Consider the following 10,035-nt stretch of genomic DNA (forward strand, 5'->3'; position numbering starts at 1 on the left):
GAAGAAGAAAGTTTTGTGCCACTTTAAAATAGGATCTTGAATCCACCCGGGTAGCTGTGTGAAGGGGACGCCGGAAGCTAAGTTGTTATGACTAGCAAGCACCTTGTTTTTTTTTTTTCTTCACTTTATTGACTAACTGAAAACAAGTTGTACACATGTCACATTTTTACAACATGAATGACTACAATACAAACAACCATGCCGGGGTGGGGGGTAGGCCAAATAAAAAATAAAAATAATAATAAAAAGGAAAATAAAACAGAAACATTTAAGACACAACAGCTAAGATCACAATTCATTTACATACATATTTACAGTGAACACATACCATTACAGTTTTTCCCCCTTTTTATTGGGCACTAGAATTAATACTTTTTAGCTACTGTTCAAACCATTTATAAAAAAACAATAAAGGGGGTCTTTGGTTCGTAAACTTGCATTTATGTATATAGAATTTAGCTAGAATAATCAATAGATATATGATATATGCTCTTTCCTCAGAAGTTTAATGAAGACCTTTGCTAACAGTTTCACTAATAGAAAAAACCCCATGTTTAATAAAGACCTTTGCTAACAGTTACATTAATAGATAAAACCCCACGTTTAATAAAGACCTTTGCTAACAGTTACACTAACAGATAAAACCCCAGCATGACCGTGTGATCATTTGTTCGCCAACAGAGAAGGCGCAAAGTAATTTCATTGGCGAGTTTAATTTCACCCGAATTGCCCAAATACTACTACAATCGTGTGCAGTTAGGGGGAAAAAAGAAACTCAGGATGGTACCGTTAGATGAGTATGGACCAACGGCTGCCATATTATTTTTAGTTACCACAGACGCCAAACGTGAAATTGGTCAATATACCGTTTAGTTGGTTCAATAATTCCCGTCACAAATTAGTGAATGAAGTGTAAATCTAAATAGAAGGAAAAACGTTTTTGTTCCGCAATTTATGACTGTTTGGGCAAATACTGTGCAGCAGTTTCCAAGAAAAAGTAGTATTTTATGCTTAAGACACATTCCGTATTTTAACTTGCTCCGACTTTCCTCGGCGGCGGCGGCCACAAACACTTGCTCTTCCCATAGACCCGAGCATCACATCCGGTGGATGAGGTCAACTTTTCCCCCCAGATCCGCCATTTCAGTCCCTGAGTTTCCCGTTGCATTTTACTTAAGGATTTATAGTTCCCACCCCCCCCCTCTCTCTTCACGTTTTGGCCGCTTTCGCGTCTTTTTTATTTATTTATTTATTTTATTTATTTACTTGACTTAGTGAGGGACCAGTATTTAACTGTTTTGCAAAAGGATCTCAACTACTTCCGTAGACTCAAAGCCGGAGTCGAAACAGCGTTTGGCAGAGGTGGCGTTACCGATGCTGTGTTTTTGCGACGAGCGTGTGGTGCCACAGTGAGCCAAAGTTTTTGTATGAGTTGCGTTTAGGGAGAGGCGAAGGGGGAAGGCCTCAGTCCTCGGCCTGGATTTGCTGTCATGGCCGGTAATTTCGATGCCGAAGACCGTGCTAGCTGGTACTGGGGACGGTTAAGTCGTCAGGAAGCGGTGTCCCTTCTGCAGGGACAGAGGCATGGCGTTTTCTTGGTCAGGGACTCGATAACCAGTCCCGGTGACTACGTGCTATCTGTTTCGGAAAACTCCAAAGTGTCCCATTATATAATCAACAGTATCAGTAACAACCGGCAATCTGGATCAGGTAACGTTCAACTATAAATATAATCTACTTGCCGCCTTGTAAACTTAGCTGAGCTTACCGCAGCAGTCTACCTGGGCAATGATGTTACCGAAGTATTTTCAATGGGAGTTTGACTTGTTTAGCCTGAATTATAACGACCGCTTTTGTTTTGACCACAGTATTTGGTAGGAAACTTTCAGAGCAGGCCATTTGTGTTTCAGAACTTGTCAGAACAAGGTATAGGTGGTCTCCTTGTAGGGCCTGGTAGCTAGACAGAAGCAGAAAGGGTGGGCTGGGCTGCCTGGATGAATGAATGGAATTGGGAAGGCTGTCACAACTGGAGGATGACTAGTCAGAATGGTGTTTGAGGAATGTCTGTAATCCTGCCTTGTTGCACACAGAGGCACAACAGCACGTATTAAAGTTAGTGTTCCAGTTCGTGTCTTATCGGTGCTACCTATAACTCTCGTGTTATTTCAAAAGTGCTCGGCCATCACATTGGGGAAAATCATTGTTGAAAATGGGAAGTAAGCACTTGAGCCTGCCCATACAATTTAAGCGGCTTCTAACGCACGTCAGTGACAACTTGAGACCAGTTTTATTTAGTGCAACACTTTGCATGAAAACTACTTGACATTTTACCAACCACGTTTGCTACGAAAAACGTACAATAAAATACAGACAACTGGTATTGGGACTTGACTGAAGTTTCACAGTACTGAATAGTTTTGTTGCTTACAAATTGTTGATCCTGTCACATTGGGTCGAGAAACGCTTTTTACACTGACAATCTACCATATATTTTGTGAGTAAGAATAAAACCTGACCAGCAAACCCATAAATTTGAACATTTGTGAGAGTCCATACTTAAGTTTTTCCAGAGATCTTTCAGATAGACGTGCAAACGGGGACAAAAATATAACCTCTTTGGAGGAAGTAATAATTTCCTGAGATTGACTTCCTAAGGAGTGAGTAAAGTCCTGCATGCAAAACTGATACAACTGTTGATAACTGTTCCAGTAAGTATGCTGAATGTTCTTCTGAGCTTTCTGAGAGGTTTGTCTTGATTTATGGTGCATCTTACTCCATTCATGGAAAGAGTCAGAAATAAACCATCTGGCAAGTTCTGTATTATGGGACATGTTTTCTTGAGTCATGCCATAAACTACTGAAATATACAAGTAAATGAATTAAAGGATAAGTGTGTGTCCTCTGCATGTAACATTCATGTTACATCATAGGATGAAACAATTTTGGTTTCACAGATTCAGTGTCCTAAGGTCTATCAGGTGGTACAAATGACCTTTTAAGTGAAAACAAAAAATATTGGCTAACCATATAAAAGGCACAGTTAAGCTGCTCGTACTATCTTTGGAACTACTCATTAAGTGCCTTGCCTAATCTCTTAAAATTTGATGACAGTGATAAGAATGCACAGTAACAAAATAACAATACAAGACATGCTAAGTTGGAGTCAGACAGTCTTTTTGGGAGGTGGTGCATGGTCTTTATTAGCATGTCTGTGAATGTTCTCATTCATCCATGTCATGGTTATCCAAAGGAGTTGAATCAAGTGCAACTGGACTTGGTATATATCCGTGAAGACGTTTCGCCTCTCATCCAAGAGGCTTTCTCAGTTCGTGCCTTTCTGACTAGACGAAGTTAGTCTGACTGGCTGGTGATGAGACTCAGAATTTATCCTGACTACGACTGGTAATGAATGTACCACTCCAAGAGGATAAATTCTGAGTCTCATCACCAGCCAGTCAGACTAGCTTCATCTAGTCATAAATGCACGAACTGAGGAAGTCTCATGGATGAGAGGCGAAACGTCTTCACGGCTATATACCAAGTCCAATTGCACTTGATTGAACTCCTTTGGGTCTTTATTAGCAGTTTTGCCTCACAAGAGTTTTCTGTGTCCAATCTTAGCTGCACAATTTTCTCCCTGTGTATTTGAATTCGCTTGCGCTGTCCAAAGACATGTATGTTAGGTGAATTAGAGACTAAATTACGCGTGTGTGTATGCGTATGCGTGTGCGTGCGTGTGTGATGAGGACAATGACGGTTGGTTGGAATGGATACTCCGATGTATTAGCCACCTGTCCAGGTTGTTTCCCAGCTTTTCATCCTGCACATCAGGATGGGCATCAGTCCTGATTGGACTAAGCGAGTGGAGACAATAAATGACTGTTTTGTTGTTTACTGCCCTTGAAACAAGCTTTCCAGTTTGTATGCTTTTCAAGGTTTTGTGCAGATCGCCTCTTCTGCAGTTTCCAGGTGGAGTTAGTGTCTTGCTCAGTGTTGTGGTTGTATTGCTGACTGATAGTATCAGTAAGGTGTTTGGTGTTCAGCTGCTGGCATATATCTTCTGCATATCTACTTATTGGCTAAGGGAATTAAGCAAGTGACCTACATTAGGTTTAGTCAGTCTTTCTACTTGCCAGACCATCATCTTAGTTATGTGATTTTTTTCTTTTCAAGGTGACATGCCAAGGACAACTAATACTTGTTGTTGAGTAATCATTAACTTATGTGTAGGTTGTGAATGTAAGCTTAATTGTGATATTTTTAAGTCAGGTTCAATTGTATAGCCCTAAGTTGCGGTTACAGAGGGTGTGACATTCGCAACATGAGAAAGGTAGATACAATAAACGACAATGGAGGACACCCACAGTGCTCAGGCCCTTGATTAAGATGAGGAAAAACTCCACACAGAAAAACAAAAACAAATCCTTAGTCATTTCTTGTTTGTTGAACATCAATCGAGTGTTGTGCTTTTTATGTGTTCTATAGCAGTTTAAGAAGTAGCAGTTCAACTCTTCCATGATGAGTTTTTGGATTTTGGCTACAATTTGGCCTTCTGAGCAATTCCTCACTATTTAGGCTCTAGTGGGACAGGGATTGATAGCACCTGACTAAATGTAAGTAAGCTAGAGTAAATATTACTTTTTTTTCTTACTTTTGAAAGTTTTCAGTTGAACATTTAGCTATAAAATGTGTGAGTAAAGATCTATTTACTATTTGCGGCCATTTATTTTTCTCTGTTCTTCCTGCTTCTCTTTCTCTCAAACTGACCAAATGCCCTTTGCCTTGTCAGGGTTGGCCCCACCTCGGTTTCGTATCGGGGACCAGGAGTTTGAGGCCCTACCAGCCCTGTTGGAGTTCTATAAGATCCACTACCTAGATACCACTACGCTGATAGAGCCTATTAGCAAGGCCAAGCACACAGGCTTCATCAGCTCCTCTGCAGTTGGGGTCCCCCAGCAGCCAGAGGAGGCAGAGTTTGTTCGTGCACTCTTTGATTTCCCTGGTAACGATGAGGAGGATCTCCCGTTCCGTAAGGGAGACATTCTGCGGGTGCTGGAGAAGCCTGAGGAGCAGTGGTGGAACGCTGCCAACCAGGAGGGCCGTGCCGGCATGATCCCTGTACCCTACGTGGAGAAGTATCGGCCAGCGTCACCTACCTCTGCAGGCCTAGGGGCTCCAGTGCTGGGGACAGGGCAGGTGGCGCATGTTGGTGGAGTAGCAGGCAGCACGGACGGACCAGGGGCCGTTTGTCCTGGGGCCAATCCTCTGGGGGATCCAGGCCAGTATGCTCAGCCTGTAGTCAACACCCAGCTTCCCAATCTTCAGAATGGACCAGTATATGCCAGGGCTGTTCAGAAGAGGGTGCCTAATGCATATGACAAGACAGCCCTTGCTCTGGAGGTAGTTATTCTGCCACCATTCATGTTCTCTGAGGCTCCATTGCTTTCATTCGAGCTCAACTTTACCTTCTTTGCCCTTCTGTACTTTTGTTTGGTGCCCTGTATCTTCTGTGTACTCACAGGGTGAGGGCCCTGGTTTTAATGGCTCACTCATGCATGTGAGCATACACACAAATATCCTCACAAATGCAAGCTGACAGAATTGCACACAAACACATGGTAGAGACAGCCACACAGAGAGAGGCAGGCACAGCATTTACAATGGCCTCTGTTTTTCGTACACAGTAGGCTTTGGGATTAATGTGAATGTTACATTCTACATTCATTACCAGTTGTATTGAGGGAACAGAGTGTTTGCTATCCTACTTATCAAAGAAGGATTAGAGTTTAATTAAAGAAGTCTCATATACAGTTCTGTCCCTCTTCTTATGCACAAGGAAGTAGAGCAACGACCCAACAGAGCTGGTAAACCTAGAGCTTAGTAAGATTATGTACAGTTAGGCTTAAGGTGTCACACTGAAATTTGCAGAGACAGAGCAAAGGTCATCTCTAGTGGCCCATAGCTCTTTGGGACAATTGGTCATGTAACCACAACTCTCTCTAGCTGCTTTTTAGCCATCTTTTATGAAGCATCACAAGCCTTCGTTGTTCAGTACCTCATTATGCCAAGCCATGTATTGGGCTGTGGATGGCTATTCTGTTGTTTGATAAATAAAGTTGGGTCAATCAATTCTGTTGTCAATACCACTCTTTCAATGAGGTTGACAAGAGTTTCAGTTAGACAGTAGGCTTTATTGATGGATCTCTTGGGGGGTATTCCAATGCATGAACTGTTTGTGCCGGTTTACACAGAACTGGTTCAATCGCTGGTTTTTCCCACATAAATATGTCACTTCTAACTGTGTGTGTGCGTGCTTGTGCACATTTTTGTTTCTGCAGGTCGGAGACATGGTGAAGGTGACCAAGATCAACGTTAACGGCCAGTGGGAGGGTGAGTGCAAGGGCAAACGGGGCCATTTCCCCTTCACGCACGTTCGGCTATTGGAACAGCACCATCCTGATGATGAGAGCTGAGAGAGAGATACACCATCCTCTCATTTTGGCCATGTCTAGCACATCCACTCTCTTTGGCTCTTTTTGGTCATGACCCATCCATGAAATACACACTCACACAAGCATACAGAATATGGATTGTGTTGCATCGGCCGAGCACCCCGACTCTGCCAAATGAGTTCAGTGGTTAATATCTCACTGTGTCATCTTAACAATGTGCATACAAACAAATATATATACATGTTGTCACCCATTCATACTTGCATACAAGAGTTTACCCCTAAGCCAGTATTGAAGTCCTGGTACACATACACAGCAGAATTAACCCACCCTCCTTTAGTGGTTTCTGTGAACCTGCCCACTCCTTTCATTCAGAGACAGAAGGGAAAAGAGGAGATGAAACGCTTCTCTCATAGAATCATGAGTCACTGCTTTCCCAGTGCTAGACTGATAAACCTCCAGGTGAGAGGAAGAAAAAATGCTTTTCATGATGACTCCCTCTTGTGGAGATGGACGGTCCTGTGACTGAGGCAGCAGCCACTGCCTTCCGCACAAAGACTTCAACCAGGAGGCAAGGATATGTACCACAGGAGACCCTATTCTGACCAAACCTACTGCTTCTTATCTTCCTATTACATCCCACACACTACAAACCAAGTCCTTTTTTGTACTAAAAATGGAAAATATTATAGAATTGACTATATATATGCACACCATTACATGCTAAATACTGTACACGTTTTTCCTCCTTTGTATTTGATTTTCTTATACCATTTGTGATACGAGAGACTGTATGTTGGTTATTATATGTGCTCCTCCATAAAACACAATTTGTCACCATCTCCAACTGTAGTTAAAATCGCTATGCAGCAATGTTTAAAGTATAAAAGATGCAGGCGCTTTCAAAAAGGGGGGGAATTCCTTCTGGCTACTTAAGAAGGTGATGTGATGGTGGCAGCATTTTTTCCCCCCTTTATCATTCTTAAGATGGTTTAATTGAAGAGGGTTTAACCTAGACCAGAGAATAGCGGTCGGTGTGAGTGGGTGGGGAACACTAGTCTCTTCCTCTCTTTCACAGCTGCTCTTCTCATCTTAAAGCGGGGACATGCTTCAGCATAGGTACACGTAAACCTCTCTGCAACACAGGAAGGAGAAGGGGTGTATCAGTGAAAATGGCTTGCAAAGGATGCAGATGGGCTGCAGACAGGCACACCTCCAAAAATTGTGTGTGGTTGAGCATCAAACCAACGCCAGTTGGTCAAGCAGGGAAGGCTGTCTGTTAGCATGATGACAAAACCAAAACAGTAATGTATAAATAAAGGATAAAGGGGCTGATAAAAATTTACAGAAAGACAGAACAAATAAAGTAGATTTTACATGCCCAGGGTTTTCATGCTGTATGTTGTTAACGTTTATTTCTGTTTCCAGATTTCTTTTGCTTTCTTGTGTAATTTGGTTTTGTTAATGCAACACTGCTGTCCAGGGCAACCACAAGGGCTTCGTGCAAATATGTAGAAAAACACCTATGTGCACATTGACAATGAAACAATGCTCCCAAACGTGCATAGGTTCATGCATAAATCTATCTTAACTGCTGCATTGTTTTATCCACCCACTGGTTTCCCATGCCAAAGGCACTAGGCATATGCCAGACATACAAAATTGACCAGATTAATAAGATTTTTAAGTCCATGGGAGTTTTTAACCATGAAGTCGAAATCTGTAGTTGGTCATTTTAGCATGTTAAACCCGTTGCAATAACACTACTACTACTACTACTAATAATAATAATCATTATATTTATATAGTGCTTTTCTAGACACCTAAAGCGCCTCACAGAGAAGGGGTTAACTCACTTCAACCACCACCAATGTGTAGCACCCACCTGGGTGATGCACAGCAACCATTTTGCACCAGAATGCTCACCACACATCAGCTTGAGGCGGACAGGGAAGAATCATTGAGCCAATCACGGGGGGGTGATTAGGTGGCCAGATGGAGAGAGCCAGGTTGGGAATTTTGCCAGGACACCGGGGAACCCCCTACTCTTTGCGATAAGTACCATGGGATCTTTAATGAGAGTCAGAACCTCGGTTTAACGTCTCATCCGAACAACGGTATCTCTTACAGCACAGTGTCCCCGTCATTGCGCTGCATACTGCAACCGAAAGGCAATTTGGCCCCTTGATGCTGTGGTCCAAATCTTTATTTTTCCTTAAATTTGCTTCATCTGCTCCTTCAGTGACCTGCCCGCTTTTAATTTCTATAAGTGGTTTTATTGGTTCTGTTTACAACTGGTGAATTAAAATGTTTGCATTTGTTCTGGTCCTGTCCCTAATGTCAGCGCCTCAGTATCACTTTCAGTTTACTTTGTGCCCAGTAGGCTTTGCTGTTGCATGGCCCTGTCAAACACTGACATGTTGCAGAAAGCAGGATGTTTCTATATGCTGACAGTGTTACCACAGTAGGACGGGTGGCGAGTGACAAAGCCACTGGTCAATCATAAGAGGTATGGACCAATCCCAGTCTGTCGGTGTTTTTTTTTTTAAATCTGTATTTGATCGTTTTATTTGGAAAAGAATTTACAGTTAAATTCTTTTCTTACAGCCTATATACATTTATACCATATACTGGGGTGGTATTATGTGATAAGTTGTGTATTCAGAATCTGAACAAATACCTGATTTTGTGAAATCTGGTCTGAGTTTACAGTTTTATTTTGCTTTTTTGACTAACGTCCCTCAGATTTTTCCCCCCCATTACTGAAATTCAAATGTCAGAAATAACCATGCACATGAATCCCTTCCTTCTCCATTGATTTAAAAAAAAAACGTTTTTTTTATTCATTGGGCTAGAGTATGAAGTGATATTCAACCCTGAGATTAGTAAGATAAGATATCTGAACAACCGAAGTGATTTTGAGTTTATGTTAACAGGGCATAGTACAAAAAGAAATGAACAATGTGGGAGTTATTAAAATATAGCAATTACGTGCTCTTGAAATCCATCAACTTTGATTGCATTGTACTGGTAGGTACCTCTAAAAGATGTAAATGGGTATATAGTTTAAACAGTTTACTCCACGTGACGGTAATTATAAATGCCAAAGCCATATGTAGATTTCCCACCCAATTTTAATGGACAAATAACAACTCATTCAATGCTATTTGAATAGCATTGAAATAGTAAGCATAGGGCTTGCTATTTGACAAATATTATATCAATCTGCAACCTTTATATCAAGAGGATCAGTAAATTCCATTAAAAAGTGTATATCCTGTCCCCACCAATTTGCTTTTATTTTGAAAAAAAGTATTAAAAGAAGGGGCGTAGATGAAAAGGACAGAGATGGTAGTGGTGGGTGGGGGTCAGAAGACAGCAGTGTTGTAGTACAACATCGCTCCAGCTTCTCACAAGTCTACCAAGAGGACATTTTGCCTTTCTCTGCTCTTGTTTTATTGGTCACAGGTGTCAGTGTCTCTGATGACCCCATATGTAGTAGGTAGATCTGAGGTCTGAGGAGGGTTTATCTTAACATGTTTTAAGCTGGAAGCAAAGAGAGAAAAAAAGCATAGATTTTCTT

At 41.7% G+C, this 10,035-nt stretch overlaps 1 protein-coding gene across 1 annotated transcript; it reads left to right on the top strand.

Moving 5' to 3' along the window:
* Positions 1-1,322: 1,322 nt before the first annotated feature.
* LOC130116712 (adapter molecule crk-like) lies at positions 1,323-8,117 on the top strand. Its single transcript, XM_056284724.1, has 3 exons — positions 1,323-1,710; positions 4,790-5,400; positions 6,339-8,117. The coding sequence occupies exons 1-3, from the start codon at positions 1,491-1,493 to the stop codon at positions 6,471-6,473; spliced, it is 966 nt and encodes a 321-aa protein (XP_056140699.1). The 5' UTR covers positions 1,323-1,490; the 3' UTR covers positions 6,474-8,117.
* The last annotated feature ends 1,918 nt before the right edge of the window (positions 8,118-10,035 follow it).

Source organism: Lampris incognitus, chromosome 8, assembly GCF_029633865.1.
Source record: "Lampris incognitus isolate fLamInc1 chromosome 8, fLamInc1.hap2, whole genome shotgun sequence".
In the NCBI taxonomy this organism is placed as follows: Eukaryota; Metazoa; Chordata; class Actinopteri; order Lampriformes; family Lampridae; genus Lampris; species Lampris incognitus.

Bases quoted from the DNA above. Each gene is read 5' to 3' on its own strand.
- LOC130116712 (XM_056284724.1), top strand. From the start codon at position 1,491: ATGGCCGGTAATTTCGATGCCGAAGACCGTGCTAGCTGGTACTGGGGA. The intron at 1,711-4,789 runs GTAACGTTCAAC...TTGCCTTGTCAG, and splicing joins CAACCGGCAATCTGGATCAG to GGTTGGCCCCACCTCGGTTT. The intron at 5,401-6,338 runs GTAGTTATTCTG...TTGTTTCTGCAG, and splicing joins AGACAGCCCTTGCTCTGGAG to GTCGGAGACATGGTGAAGGT.